At 41.9% G+C, this 15,595-nt stretch overlaps 1 protein-coding gene across 9 annotated transcripts in view; it reads right to left on the bottom strand.

The window, feature by feature from the left end:
• The window catches only part of INPP5A (inositol polyphosphate-5-phosphatase A), a 404,737-nt gene that overhangs the window by 263,377 nt on the left and 125,765 nt on the right, over nucleotides 1-15,595 (bottom strand). For all 9 annotated transcript variants that reach the window (XM_039480835.1, XM_039480836.1, XM_039480830.1 and 6 more), the window contains one exon: nucleotides 259-359. In XM_039480835.1, the coding sequence (XP_039336769.1) occupies nucleotides 259-359 (101 nt within the window). The remainder of the gene's footprint in view (nucleotides 1-258; nucleotides 360-15,595) is intronic.

The raw sequence follows: 15,595 nt of genomic DNA, 5'->3' as shown, positions 1-15,595 counted from the left end.
TATGCAGTAAGGAGTACAGAGACTCTTAACTTAAAATGAAACCTTAAATTTGTGCCAGACTTCCCTACAGACTCATAGCTGTATTACAACAAATTAGCGCACCTTCACAAGACTATTGACCAAATTCTATTAAATTAAGTCAATGGGAGTTACGGGCACTCAATACCTTACAAGATAAGATGTTATCCATTAATATTTGTTATACTTCCAAGCATAAATCATATACTAGGATAGAAATGCACCTTTCCAGTTACTTACTTAACAAACTTGTCCACATGAGACATGGAAGCTTCATAGTTTTTTCCACCAAACTCTTGACAATGTAAAGCCATAAAATGTGGCTTGTGTGTATGTACAATCTGAAATAAATGAACATAAGTTACATATATTAGCAAAGTTATATCCACAGGTTGAAATATGGCACATATGAAGTAAGACTAAATATGTAATGTTTAGTTAATAGGATTTCTTTCAGGTAATACCTGTTGGATACAAAGGCAAACAACTGGCAGAATCATCATCAAAATATTGGAAATGATCTTTGTAAATGTATATCTTTAATAGCTTCAGAATACAAGATACAGTAAAACCTCAGAGTTACGAACTGACTGATTAACCACACACCTCATTTGAAACAGGAAATATGCAATCAGACAGCAAAGACAAAAGAAAAGTGAATAGTGTATAGTACTGGATGAAACGTAAACTGCTGAAATAAAGGGAAAGTTAAAAAAAGATTTTGCAAGGTAAGGAATCTGTTTCTGTGCTTCTGTGTAACATTCTTTTAGGGGGGAGGGATAGCTCAGTGGTTTGAGCATTGGCCTGCTAAACCCAGGGTTGTGAGTTCAATCCTTGAGGGGGCCACTTAGGGATCTGGGGCAAAAATTGGTCCTGCTAGTGAAGGCAGGGGGCTGGACTCGATGACCTTTCAAGGTCCCTTCCAGTTCTAGGAGATTGGTATATCTCCAATTATTACTATTACTATTTAAATTAAGATGGTTAAAAGCAGTATTTTTCTTCTACATTGCAAAGTTTCAAAGTTGTATTAAATCAATGTTCAGCTGTAAACTTTTGAAAGAACCACCATAACGTTTTGTTCAGAGTTACAAACATTTCAGAGTTACAAACAACCTCCATTCCAGAGGTGTTCATAGCTCTGAGGTTCTACTGTACTGACTTTAAATATCAAAAAGTTAATATTTACTTTCCAAAAAATATGATTTTGTAGCAGTTGTCCCCAGACAATGCAGACTTACAAGCATATGCATCTTCTCATCCAGGGGCGGCTCTAGCAATTTGGCCGCCCCAAGCAGTCATGCGTGCGGGAGGTGCACCGGAGCCGGGGGACCAGCGGACCTCCCGCAGGCATGACTGCGGAGGATCCGCTGGTCCCGCGGCTCCAGTGGACCTCCCGCAGCTGCGGAGGGTTCGCTGGTCCAGCGGCTCCGGTGGAGTATCCGCAGGCATGTCTGCGGGAGGTCCACCCGAGCCGTGGGACCAGCGCACCCTCCGCAGTCATGCCTGTGGGAGGTCTGCTGTCCCGCAGCTCCGGTGGACCTCCCGCAGGCATGACTGCAGAAGGTCCACCGGACCCGCCTGCCGCCCTCCAGGGAAAATGCCACCCCACGCGTGCGCTTGGTGCGCTGGGGTCTGGAGCCGGCCCTGTTCTCATCCATTTAGCTGCAGCACAGCAGCTATTTTCAATATATGTCTGTCTAGTTAGGTGCTTATATGGCCCCAATCACTATAGAACATTAGCACCTTCTAACTGACCAATATAACTACTCACAGCCCTCAGTGAGTACCAGTTAGGTCTGCAGATTGTAAGCATTCATTTAAAATTAATAAAAGTGCATACAGCAGACATGGAAATCTGCATTTTTGCCGACACGTTTAAGATTGAACTTTGAACCTGAATGATCACACTTTTCTCTTGGAAGGTTCAAAAACCAGAAAACACATAATTTTTTTAAATCCTATCATTTAATTTTTAAAATGTCATGATTAAGCTGATCTCATTGCAATTTGGGGCCTGAGTTTTGATTTTTGAATGCATGGATTTGGCAAAACTGGGAGAAATGGGATGACTTTATCTAGATATCCATAGGAGTTTCTATTTGTCAACCAAGCTGAAGAAAAATATAGGAGCAAAGGAGTTGAAATAAAAAAATTCAAGAATGAACAAGTGCTCACAGTACTGAATTGCAAAGAGAAAATTAACAAAATATATGCTTATTGTTAGTTTGAGGTTTTTTATACTCCATTAGTTAAAAAAAATATCCAATGCTAGAAATGCAATAGGTTATTAGCCAATACTGAAAGACTAAAGGCTTTGGAAAACATATTAAACAAAGTATTTTTGCTGAGAAAGACTAATAACTGTGAATTCATCCAGATTCAGAACTTACTATCCTATAAAAAACTCTTGTGAAGATGGTGGTAAACCAACTTCAGCAATGTGTGACACACAGAAGCTCCTTCAAGCTTCAGACCTGATGATGACATGGCTAATCACAACAGTTGACTATCTCCCTCAGGGAAATAGTCAGAGGACAGATATGCCTCCTAACATGGCTCAGTCTTACACCATTTTCATCATAAGGTGTTTTTGACAACTGCAGAAGTTGGCAGAGGCTCAGCAAATAACCTTACTGTGGTTCTGCTCATTCTTTTCTGCTCCTCCTACCCAAGCGCTCCAAGATGTGGAGGGTTCAAAAAAGAACTAGATTAGCTCATGGAGGATAGGTCCATCAATGGCTATTAGCCAGGATGGGCAGGGATGGTGTCTCTAGCCTCTGTCAGAACCTGGGAATGGGTGACAGGGAATGGACCACTTGGTGATTACCTGTTCTGTTCATTCCCTCTGGGTACCTGGCATTGGCCACTGTCGGAGGACAGGATATTGGGCTAGATGGACCTTTGGTCTGACCCGGTATGGCCATTCTTCTGTTCTAATTCTCCAGACCTAAGTACCACATATACTAATCTGGAATAAAGGAACTCAGTAGTATTCACAAGTTATCTAGAAGCATGGAGACTTCAAAAACATGTCTTTTTTATTTTCAGCACCCATTCTTTTCACTATATATTATGTATATTATTGGAATTTCCTGATAAATATAGATTAGCTATCAGAAATAACCAGTGGTTTAGCAACTTAGTGGTGATCTGTAATCTTGACAAAATTGCATTGCTCTAAATTGGGAACCAGAGGTTTGACCTCCTTGTCCAGCAGCGTGCAAAATGATTAGGATTTGTGAACTGTAAGATTGGGAATCGTGAACTGAATGGTTAAGGCCACACTATTAGCTGAGTCATTTTTGTCAGCTATACTGTGCAAGTAACATTGTGTTTAGCACAATTCACAGTACCAACAATGACATTGAACAGAAAACATATTTCTATCACATTTGTAAGATGATACTGCAGTTCCTGCAAAAGCAGGCAATAAAATCAATTGTTTTATAACTACCTAACTCCTAAAAGTTAAACCAACATTTTTAATTTAATATTTTAACCTGTTTTGACTAAAAATATTTTAGTAAAGTTAAAATATACAAAACTACAGGGTTCTAATATGGTACAGATCACCCTGCCCAGGGGCATAATTTGGAAGAAGGGAATTAAATAGAAATCTCTACAAAGATACCCTCACAGAGCTCCTCCCTCTATTGTTACATCAGAGAAGGTAGAATTTTGGCTTGCTGCTAAATTTGATAGCTTCCCAGTTCCCAGAGATCTGTGAGAGGCCAGAGGGCCATCCATGCAGTGGCTATGAACTTTCTTATCAGCTCTGGCCTCTGGCATGATGGAAGAGAGACTACAGTATCAGACCGTAATTTCTTTTTCAGGGCATCTATATGGCTAGAAAGAAGAGGAATTGTGTGTCCTCCTCAGCCCCACTCCTGTCCTACCCACTCCTTCCCTCAAGTTGCCAAATCTGCATCCCTGGACCATGAAGGCCCCTCTGCAGGGTATGGGGTAGAGAGGACACAGCAATGTGGCCACAGCTGACCCCTCTTTCCACCAAGCCTCCACGTATAGATTTGGATGCAGGTATGACAGAACAAGTTAGACAAACACCTCTCAGGGATGGTCTAGATAATACTTAGTCCTGCCTTGAGTGCAGGGGACTGGACTAGATGACCTATCAAGGTTCCTTCCAGCCCTATATTTCTAAGATCTGGGCCAGCACATTTATTTGGCATGTCTGAGAACAAAATTTCAGAGCCCACCTTTCACTTAACCACAATTTCTTCTCCTGTCTACTGCCTTGTCCATTAATCATTTTGTGCATTATTCTACCTACTAAAAAGTCCAAAAACAAATGGTAAATTAGAGGAGCATGTTCTCTACTCACAAAACTTGACTGTTCAGCTGCCTGAAGTTTAAATTCTGGGAGCTGTAATGGCCCCCAAATTCTCTGCCCACTTTCTGTCCTTCTGTAATACCCACCCCTGCCTACCCAGCCTGCCAGTCCCAAGGGAGAAAATGTGCAAACTCCACACTTAGAGCAGAACTACAGATTTTTGGGTGTTCATTTGTTAACCACATATGCTTTCACACAGGTGGGGAATACAGGGGCCAAAGACAGTAATAGTTAAATTCCAGTAACAGAATACCAACTGCTTTAGATTAGTGCCTCAGATTTCAATTATCTATCACTCCGTTCCTGCACCTAAAAACTTATAGGTTGAATTGATCTTTTGAGCAGCAAATATACTATTCTCGGTCAGTTACTAAATAAGAGGTCCCCCTGAAGGGGGACATGGAGGAACGTTTTGGGGGGCGCAACTGGGGCCCACGGGAGGGTAGAGAGGGGCTCCACCCAGCTGTGCTCCTGGACTCGGCTCCGGCTGCTGGCCCACACCCAGGAATCAGGGGGTCCGGCTGCTGACCCCATGCCCAGGGCACCGGCTGGCAGTTGAGGCTTCACCACCACCCCCGGCCCCCTTACCCCGCCTGCATCCCCCCATACCGGAGACATGGTCCTGCCCCTAACTGCAGTTCCATGGGGAGGGGAGGTGTGGACAGGGGTAAGGGAGAGCATGAGGTAAAATGTTCGGGGACCACTATTCTAAGGGAATGGAAACCTGATTCTTTAAAGGAGAATAGTATCTCACTAGTATAACTATGCTTTCCTTCCAAGTTATTTCATTAATTCACATAGCAATGAAATGGAGAAAAGATGGTTAAACAACGGCCTTGGTTTTAAAGCACTATACTATAACTTATGACTAAAATGTAAACATCACCAGTCTGTCTTTCTCATCAGCATAGTCACCTTGAAAGTGATCTGGTTGAATCTGCAATGATCCTGAGAAGAATTTCTTGTAACCAGTCAAGCACCCCCATACTAAGCTGTATGTAGGACATTGCACTGATGTAGCATGTTTTTCTTTAAATGGTTTCTATACTTTAATTACATGTTAAAAACACTTTTGTACAGGACAGTAGTATACATAAGTGAAAAACGAGTAGTTATGGAGTGGAATTCAAGTATGTGATAGAAAGAAATATACTGCTACAATCTATAGATAAAGGGCAGCATTTTCCAATGTGCCAAGTCCCATTGCAAGTCAATAGGACTTAGGCACCTAAATGATTTTTAAGATCCCTCAAAAAATGGGTATTTTTAAAAAAGTTATATGGCCTGATTCTGTTTTTACACCAGTTTAATCTCACTGACTTCAGCAAAGTTGCTCCTAATTTACTCCATTGCAAGTGGTAAGCGATAAATCATATTGAAAGATAAAGAGAGGTAAAATTAAAAGGAAGATTTTGGTCTTGACTTATAAACTGATTTTGCGTATGGGAGGCACTCAGTCTGGAAGAGGCTGTTCCTACTTGTTTCCTATGTAGAAGAGGTGCCCCACTCCTTCCAGATTTCAGGGAGCAAAGGGCATAAAGGGATCACGGAAACATAATTTCTGAAAACGAACTACAATAATTTTACAGCAAACATATGTCTAAACTTACATGATTTACTTAGGCAAAACTGTTAGAAGGGTAGCGTGCATGCACCTCATCGCATGTTTTTAAAATCACTATGTTTAGAAATAAAATTACATAGCACATGACAAACAAAAAATGCTAAGCTTCTGACTATAAATGTCCTCTGCCTACATTACAATTATGTGTGTTCTTCCCTGCACCTCTTTTGCTGGCAATCACACTACAAACTGCAATTAAGTTAGCATTTAGCACTAAGTTAAATTTAGTCTTAAAAAAGATATACGAGTCTTAACTTAGCTAATATCATGAATTTGATGTAAAATTAAGTTCTTGGACATGGCTTTGAGCTTTTAAGGATTCGCACCCTCCAATCTGATGCCTCTGTCGGTGGTTTATTCTACAAAATCCACTGTCAGGGTTTGATCTTTCTCAAATTTAGTGATAACTCTCACATTTGGATAAGCAGAGTATTGACAATTAAAATCCCAGCACAGAAACAGTTTATAGAAAAATTCCAGAGTAGGGTTGACATTTCTATTTACACAAATCTTAACACCCTTGCCCTGCCCCGCCCCCACTCACTCCACCCTCACTCACTTTCACTGGGCTAGGGCAGGGGGTTGGAGTGCCGGAGGGTGTGCGGGCTCCGGGCTGGGTAGGGTTTGGGGTGCAGGCTCTGGGAAGGAGCTTGGATGCAGGAGGGGGCTCAATGCTGGGGTAGGGGGTGGGGTGCGGGAGGGAGGGAGTTCCGACCTGGGACAGGGGGTTGGGTGCAGATGGGAATATGGGGTTTGGGATGGAGTTAAGGTGAGGGAGGGGGTTCTGACCTGAGGCAGGCAGTTTGGGGCATGGGCTCCAGCCGGGTGGCGCTTAACTCAGGCGGCTCCCAGTCGGCAGTGGAGTGGGACTAAGACAGGCTTCCTACCTGCTCTGGCTCTGTGCTGCTCCCAGAAGCAGACAGTATGTCTGGCCCCTGGTGGAGGCATGGGCAGCAGGTACTGCCCCTGCAGCTCCCATTGGCTGCAGTTCCCGGCCAATGGGAGCTGTGCAGCCAGAGCTGGGGGTGAGGGCAGCACACAGAGCTTCCCTGATGGCCCCTGTGCCTGGGGCCAGACATGCTGGCCATTTCCGGGAAGCCAGGGCAGGTAGGGAGCCTGGCTTCGCCCCGCTGCACCACCAACCAGACTTTTAATGGCCAGGTCAGTGGTGCTGACTAGAGCCTCCATGGTCCCTTTTCAACTGGGTGTTCCGGTCAAAAACCAGATGCCTGGCAACCCTAGTCCAGAGCAAAAATAATTCTGTTATTCTTAACTGTCATAGTTAGCCTAAATAAAAAGTAGTCAAATTTAATATTGCTGTGCTTCACTATTTTGTATATTAGGTATGCTGTTTAATACACTACATTTTTAAAAATTGCACGGAAAATGTAATGCTTCATTAATATTTGAATTAGATAAAGCAGTAAAGTTCCTGCACCAAGTCAAATATGCAGCACCTGGAAATTTACTTGTTTTAGATAAACACTCCCAAATAATATGGCTTATATTTTTTGTCTTGATGGCCTTTGTTCAAACTGAACATATCCAGTGCTACTAAAACATTGTCTATTGAACAATAAAAGGGTTTTCTGATGGAGAGCACTCTGGACCTGGTGTTTTGGGTACATGTTAAAATCTGTCTACACAACCTGCAAATCTGTCTACACAAATCTAAGAAAACCACAGAGTTAAAGTTTTTTAGAAAAACAGTTAAAATATAAAGTTATTTTACATGTTCTTGTGCACACAGACTGATTGCATAGCATATTTAGAATTCTGAATACACATTATTTATTATTTCTATTTCAGTAGCATCCAAAGATCCCAGTAGGTGCTGAGACCATTTTGTTAGGTGTTGTATAAACACAGAGCAAGAGAATGACTTGGCTTCATAGAGCGGACTATCTTACTAAAAGTCAGAGTGAATAAATGAATAGTCCTCTCTGCATCCTGGGCACCAGGGAGCTGGTGGCTCTCCACCTGGGACTCCATGCTCCCTGCTGCTCTAATGCTGCTGATTCACAGTGAGACTTGGCAGTTTTCATAGCCCACTCTCTTAGAAGAAAGAGAGGCTCTTGTCCCACACAGGTAGTTAGGGGGAGTAGAAATGTCCAGGGGATGGATAAGCTTACTATTAAAATGTCTAATTTCAACAGATCACAATGAAGGATCACATAATATGCAGGTTTTCTTTTTTTCACACTTACTCCTGTTGCTGAAATCCTACAAACCTGATTTCACAAGGGACTGAAAATAAACAGTTGCAGTTACACTTCCAAATATGTAAATAAACCTTGACTAGCTTTATTTTATTGTAAGTCTTAAAATCTGGTTTTTTTACTTTACCAGAGTACTAAGGAAAAATACATATCTATGAAGAGAAACACTTGATCTGAGGACAGAAAACAAAAGCCTTTATTTCTGATTGTGACAACTAAGTTTCCTTGCTATAAATCTGGATCAGAGGTGATGCCCTAAATTTAAACTGAATTTAAAATACACTAGCTTGTCCATAGACAAAAGAGAAATTGAAATCCCAACCAACTTTCAGTATACTGCTTTCCACTATACCAATATAACTCAATAGCATGAATGGAATTCCTATACAAAATGTAGGGCAGTGAATCAGCTCTACAGCTGAACAAGTCTGTCATTCTGGGAAAGGTTGCTGCCAGGGTTCCCTCCCCACTCTGAACTGTGGGGTACAGATGTGGGGACCCACATGAAGGACCCCCTAAGCTTATTTCTATCAGCTTAGGTTAAAAACTTCCCCAAGGCACAAATCCTTTCCTTGTCCTTGGACAATATTGCTGCCACCACCAAGTGATTTAAACAAACATTCAGGGAGGGGCCACTTGGAGCCCTATCCCCCCAAATATATCCCCCAAGCCCTTTCACCCCCTTTCCTGGGGAGGTTTGAGGATAATATACCAACCAATAGGTTAACAAAGTGAGCACAGATCAAACCCCTGGATTTTTAGGACACTAAATATCAATCAACAAAGAGTCCTGTGGCACCTTATAGACTAACAGACGTATTGGAGCATAAGCTTTTGTTCATGCGTCTGACGAAGTGGGTATTCACCCATGAAAGCTTAAGCTCCAATACGTCTGTTAGTCTATATGGTGCCACAGGACTCTGTTGCTTTTTACAGATCCAGACTAACATGGCTACCCCTCTGATGCTAAAAACCAATCAGGTTCTTAAAAGAACAACTTTATTATAAAGAAAAAAGTAAAAGAAGCACCTCTGTAAAATCAGGATGGAAGGTAATTTTACAGGGTAATAAAAAGATTTAAAAACACAGAGGATTCCCCTCTAGACTCAACTTCAAAGTTACAAAAACAGGAATAAACCTCCCTCTTAGTATAGGTAAAATTCACGAGCTAAAATAAAAGATAATCTAACGCATTTCCTTGCTATTACTTACAATTTCTGTAATCTTAGATGTATCATTTCAATAGGAGCTGGGTTACCTCCTTGGTCTCTCTCTCTCTCTCTCTCTCTCTCTCTCTAACCAGAGAAAACAAAAGAAAGAGAGCCCAAACAAAACCTCACCCCTCCCCCAATTTGAAAGTATCTTCTTTCCTTATTGGTCCTTTTGATCAGGTGCCAACCAGGTTATTTGAGCTTAACCCCTTACAGGTAAAGGAGGGATTTTATGCTACCCTTATCTGTATGTTTATGACAGTGGCATTAACATCTCTTCTAAAAGAATTCATTACAGAAAAGTGCTAGTCAGAGGCTAATAAAAAAAATGAGGAGTCCTTGTGGCACCTTAGAGACCAACACATTTATTTGGGCATAAGTTTTGGTTCTAGCCCACGAAAGCTTATGCCCAAATAAATTTGTTAGTCTCTAAGGTGCCACAAGGACTCCTCATTGCTTTTGCTGAAGCAGACTAACACAGCTATCACCCTGAAGCCAGATACTAATGAGTTAATCAATAAGCAGATTTTTATCAGCAACAGACAGTATGTCACTTCCAAGTGATATCATTAATGACAGTATTTTAATCTGCCCTCAAGCCATGAGCAGCAGGTCAAGATCCATTCATCGTTCATCTAAGTGCTGAAGGCAGTCAACCCATTAAAGGAACAGCCAATATCAATCAAACCACCTGTAAGAGCCAAGCAGAGCAGATATTAGCAGAGCCGGTGGGCTCAGCAATGCTTAAGGCACAAAACTAAGTAGTGCTAGGAGTTTTAAAATACAACAGTCTACACACACTAGTACTGCATGTTATTAATAGGCCACCAGAGGAACATAAAATAAAATAAAATTAGTTCCAATCTAAGTTAGAATTAACTCAGCAAAGGAGGGTAACACAGAAAGGGAATAACAAATGTTCTCTCCCATACATGATGTTTTATTCAGAGCTCACTACACTTCATTCAGACTACAAATTGTGAGTTAGCTGTGTAACAATCCTGCATTAAAAGATCGTGTTAATGAATGCTATAGATCAGTCAGTTCTCTCTCAACCGTAATGAGATTTTGAAGTAGAGATGGGCCTAAAGAAAACCTCAGGCAAAAAGACATGTGAACTTTGTAAGGGGCAGGTTCAGAATCTGAACCCAGATCCAACTTTTTATAGAAGCACAGAAATGTACGGCTGGAAGGGACCTCATGAACCTAGACAATCCCTGACAGGTGTTTGTCCAACCAGTTCTTAAAAACCTCCAGTGACGAGGATTCCACAGCCTCCCTTGGAAGTCTATTCCAGAGCTTAGCTACCATCAGATTAAGCCCATTACTACTTCTACCTTATGAGCAATTGATCGCAGTCCTCTTTTATAACAGCCTTAAACCATATTTGAAGACATCACATTCCCCTTTCACTCTTCTTTTCTCAAGACTAAACACACCCAGTTTTTTTTTCCCAACATTTCCTCACAGGTCAGGGTTTCTTATTCTTCCATCATTTTTGTGGCTGTCCTTTGGACTCTCTCCTATTTGTCCACATCTCTCTTAAAGTGGTCCAGAACTGGTCACAGCATTCCAGCTGAAGCCTCACCAATGCAAGTACACCAGGTTGCCAGGTGTCTGGTTTTGGACTGGATCACCCGATCGAAAAGGGACCCAGGCGGCTCCGGTCATCACTGCTGACTGAGATACTGATCTTATCCCTTTAGATAGCTGTATGAAATTACCATAATTAGAAAACAAGTGCAACTACTTTATCTTGTAAAGCAAACACATCTAAGTCTTACCAATGAAAAGAAAAATATTTAGCAACTGATTATTGCTAATTTAATAGTAAACAGAGTAAAAAATGCCATTTTAAAAATTTTAATTGATATAAATGTTTTCTTCATTATAGTCTCCCTTTAATTATCTAGCTAATAAGCACTAATAAGCTAGTAAAATACAAGTTAAGATACGCTGTTTTAAATGTGTTCCAGACACCTGCATCATCTTTAACATGTAACCCCTCACATGCAGGAAGAATGAGTAAAAGAGCAATCTCTGGACTCGATCACCACGTTAGTGAAATGTTGTTCACTCTATAATGTACTGAGTACTAGCATTTGCTGTCTGACATTTACCACACTTTGGCATGGGAAACATTCTTCCAGTTCATAATCTGATCTTCGAGGGATTAAAATGATAGCAAATATGAAGCTTAATACTTAAAATATTTTACATCTTTTAATGAGTGAACAGTATAGTATGATTGTATAGTATAGAAGAGAGTTGGCAAAAAAAAGTATTATTTACTAAAATTTCTTCCAAGGTATAAATCTCAGCTGGGAGCACATTGACTCTGCTTCATTACCTTTTATTAGTTTTCCAGTAAAATAAATGAACAATTTCTTCATTATAATGAATAATGAACATTTCAGGGTTTAAAATTCAAAGAAGTTAAGGCTAAAGGCCATTTAACAATATATATGGCCCAATAATCCCTGTACCTGTACTGGTAATAGCTTATTATCTTAGCAAAAGACATCTCAAAGACCTATTATGAACTCAGACTGGTACACACCAGGAGTATCTTCACTGAAGTCAATGGAAATTTAATGGTGTAAAGCTGGTGTAAATGAGATCAGAATCAGGACCCCAGTTTCTGAAATAGGCGTAGTTGAGCATAATGTTCCATCACAAAAATCTTTTTATAAATGATTAGCGCTGATCCAAATTCTCTGCATAAAAAGTTGTAAAATTTTCTGTACGAGTATGTCACTTTTCACAAATTTTGATTGGAAAATTTCAGCATTGTCAAAATATTTCATTTTGATGTGTGTTTTGTTTCAGTTTTTGGAAACCAAATAGTTTTAGTTTTCCCCTTCAGTTTTGGTATTTGACCCCCACACTACTTTTTCTCAAACAAAACTAAAACTAAAACAACCTCCTGCCAGCTCTTCCCCCAGCTGGAAAATGGAAGGTTAAGGGAGGAAAAAGTGTGAGAAAGTGGGGAAAATCCATTTTTCATACCTTTTTCCTGTTTTCCTAACTTCTTCCAGCTAGAAAACAGCCAGAAAGTAGGTCTTCCCTCCACTTTATTTATTTATTTATTTTTGTAAACAAGCTTTCGCCTTTACCCTTTCATAGAACTTGTGTTCTCAGTTAAGGCAACAAGTCTGTCACAGATTCCGTGATTTTTTTGTGACCTCTGCAACCTCAGGGCCTCAGCTGTAAGCCCCCACAATGGGTGTCGGGGCTCAGGCTATCAGCTCCCTCTTCCCTCCCTCCCCCGGGTGTTTGGTAGGACTTGGGCTGTCAGTCCCTCTCTCGGATGGCGGGGAGATCAGGCTGTGAGCCCTAGGCAGTAGGGCTTGGGCTGCCAGCCTGGGCATCATGGAGCTCAGGCTTCCATCAATTCTTGTTCATTACCCATGACCTGTCCATGACATTTACTACATATAAACATGACAAAAATCTCAGCCTTATTCCCTGTCCATTAGTCTAGTAGCTGGTTACCCTCCATGCAGGACCCCGTGTACTCTGCTGCACAAATGGGACCAAATTTCACAGCAAGCAGAATGGTGTCCCTAGTCTCTGTTTGCCAGAAGCAGGAAATGGGCGACAAGGGATGGATCACTTGATGATTTCCTGCTCTGTTCAATCCCTCTGAAGCACCTGGCATTGGCCACTGTTGGTAGACAGGATATCGGGCTAGATGGACCTTTGGTCTGACCCAGTATGGCCATTCTTATGTTCTAAACAATCTTAAATTCTACCTCAGTAACTCTTGGCATTGTGAAATACTCTTAATTCACGTCCCTCCACCCTTCTCACAAACATCCTGCTATGGCACATGGTTGAAAGTAGTCACTGACAAAATTCATCATCTAAAAAATTTTTGTTATGATGAGTGTACTTCAACCTACACATATATTGTGGTGGTATGCATATCATGTTAAAGACAGAAGTGTCACTTATATGTTCTTTTTTACCATAGTAGCTGAGCACGTCACTGTTATTAGTGTATTAACTCTCACAACATCTCAGACAGGAAAATCTTTTATCCCCATTTTACCGATGAGAAATTAAGGCACAGAGAGGCTAAGTGATTTGCACAAGATCACACAGGGAGTCTGTGGCAGGGCAGGGACTTGAACCTGAGTCTCCCAATAACTGTCTAGTGCCATAAGCAAGTTATTTGGGAAATCCCCAAAATCTTTTCTGACATTATGTATTATCTCACTGTATACAACACACAGATTCAAATATGTATTATACAACACACAAATATGGGGCTTTAATTGTATTACGATCTGTAACATACACAATACGGTTGCCCCTCAAAACTGAGACTTTTTCAATTAGTAAGAAAAAATAGTAATTAGTTTTACTGCAGCCTTTACCATTTTAAAATGTGTACAATTTATTTTATATAATATTACCTATTTTTTCACAGATAGTCTTAAAGCATTTAAACCATTACAATTTCAATTGGCCCCTAGAAGTTTTTTTTATATGCATTTCCACACTTGATTTTTTGACAAAAAGCAGTAGTCTAAAAGAGGGTGTGTCACCTCTTTGACAAGGCTATTTTCCTAGTCTTCCTAAGCAAGGTGTAGGACTGCAAATATAATAAGGAATTCTGGCAATCATTCTGTTGTTCAATATACTGTAATGGCTTATTTCTGGGGAACAGACTGTGTAATTCATTGCCTGATATACCGTCCATCTTCACAAGTTAGGCAATGTTAAAAACTAAAATGTATTGTGATTGTTTTCAAAATTTAAAAGTAATCTATGTACAGTAACTCCTCACTTAACGTCCTCCCACTTAACGTTGTTTCGAAGTTACATTGCTGCTCCATTAGGGAACATACTCGTTTAAAGTTGTGCAATGCTCCCTTATAACGTTGTTTGACTTTACAAGGGAGCATTGCACAAGTTCCTCTTCTCCGCCTCCTCCCCCTCCCTTCCTACCTCCCTCCCAGTGCTTCCCCCGCCACCAAACAGCTGTTTGGTGGCGCTTAGGACTTTCTGGGAGGGAGGGAGCAAGCAAGCAAGCGGGGAAGCTGCCTGCCCCTGGCAGGCAGGGCCACCCGGAATGCAGGGGCTTTAGGGACTGCAGGGCCCTGGGGCCCTGGCCTGCAGCTCTAAAGCCCCTTTCAGAATGAGTCCCTGCGACCATGAGCCGGAGGACTCAGGAGGAGCAGGGGCAGCCGCACAGCCAGTGGCTGGAGAGAAGTGGCCAATTCTCTCCAGCCGGCTTTGAAGGGGAAAGCGCCGCTTCTTTCCAGCCGCTGGCTGTGCAGCTGCCCCTGCTCCTCCTGATTCTGAAAGATGCTTTAGAGCTGGAGGCCAGGGCCCCGGGGCCCCTTTAGCCCAGGGCCCTGCAGCCCCTAAGTTCTGGGTGGCCCTGCCTGCGGCCGGGGGGGGAGCTCCCAGAATCACGGCCCTGGGGGTGGTGCCACGCTGCGCAGAGCCACCTGCACATCCCCTGCACCAAACAGGAGCTGCCCCAGGTAAGTGCTCTGCACCTCATGCCTGCCCCAGCCCTGAACCTCCTCCCACACCCCCAGCCCTGATCACCCTCCCACACCCTAACTGCCTCCCGGACCCCGCACCCCACCCTGAGCCCCCTCCTACACCCTAACTCCCCTCCAGACCCTGCACCCCCAGCCCTGAGCCCCAGGGGTAAGCTGGGGCACCTCCCCACCACCATACAGTACAATATTGTACAGTATATAGGATCTTTTATCTGCCCCAAAAACATTTCCTTGGAACCTAACCCCCCACATTTACATTAAATCTTATGGGAAAATTGGATTCGTTTAACATCGTTTCACTTGAAGTTGCATTTTTCAGGAACATAACTACAACATTAAGTGAGGCATTACTGTACCATACACTAACATATAGTCAGAACAAGCAATAAGAAAAAAAGGAGTTACTTATATTTGGCCCAATCCCCAAAATATGAAAGTCTTGCACAATCTTGTAATATCAAATCCCATTTGCTTTGCCTAACAAGCAAGCTCTCTGACATCTCATGTGGGTAAAGTGAACATGATTTGGTCCTAAGATTACTAGTCTCAGTTTCAGGGAACTGGGTATATTAACAATATGGGTATAAATACCATTTCAAGCAATGATTCAGCAAATTCGGGGTGATTTAAATGCAACTCGCTGTGAGTAG

The sequence above is a fragment of the Mauremys reevesii genome, linkage group 7, assembly GCF_016161935.1.
Source record: "Mauremys reevesii isolate NIE-2019 linkage group 7, ASM1616193v1, whole genome shotgun sequence".
NCBI lineage: Eukaryota > Metazoa > Chordata > Testudines > Geoemydidae > Mauremys > Mauremys reevesii.
This window is presented reverse-complemented; position numbering and strand designations above follow the sequence as displayed.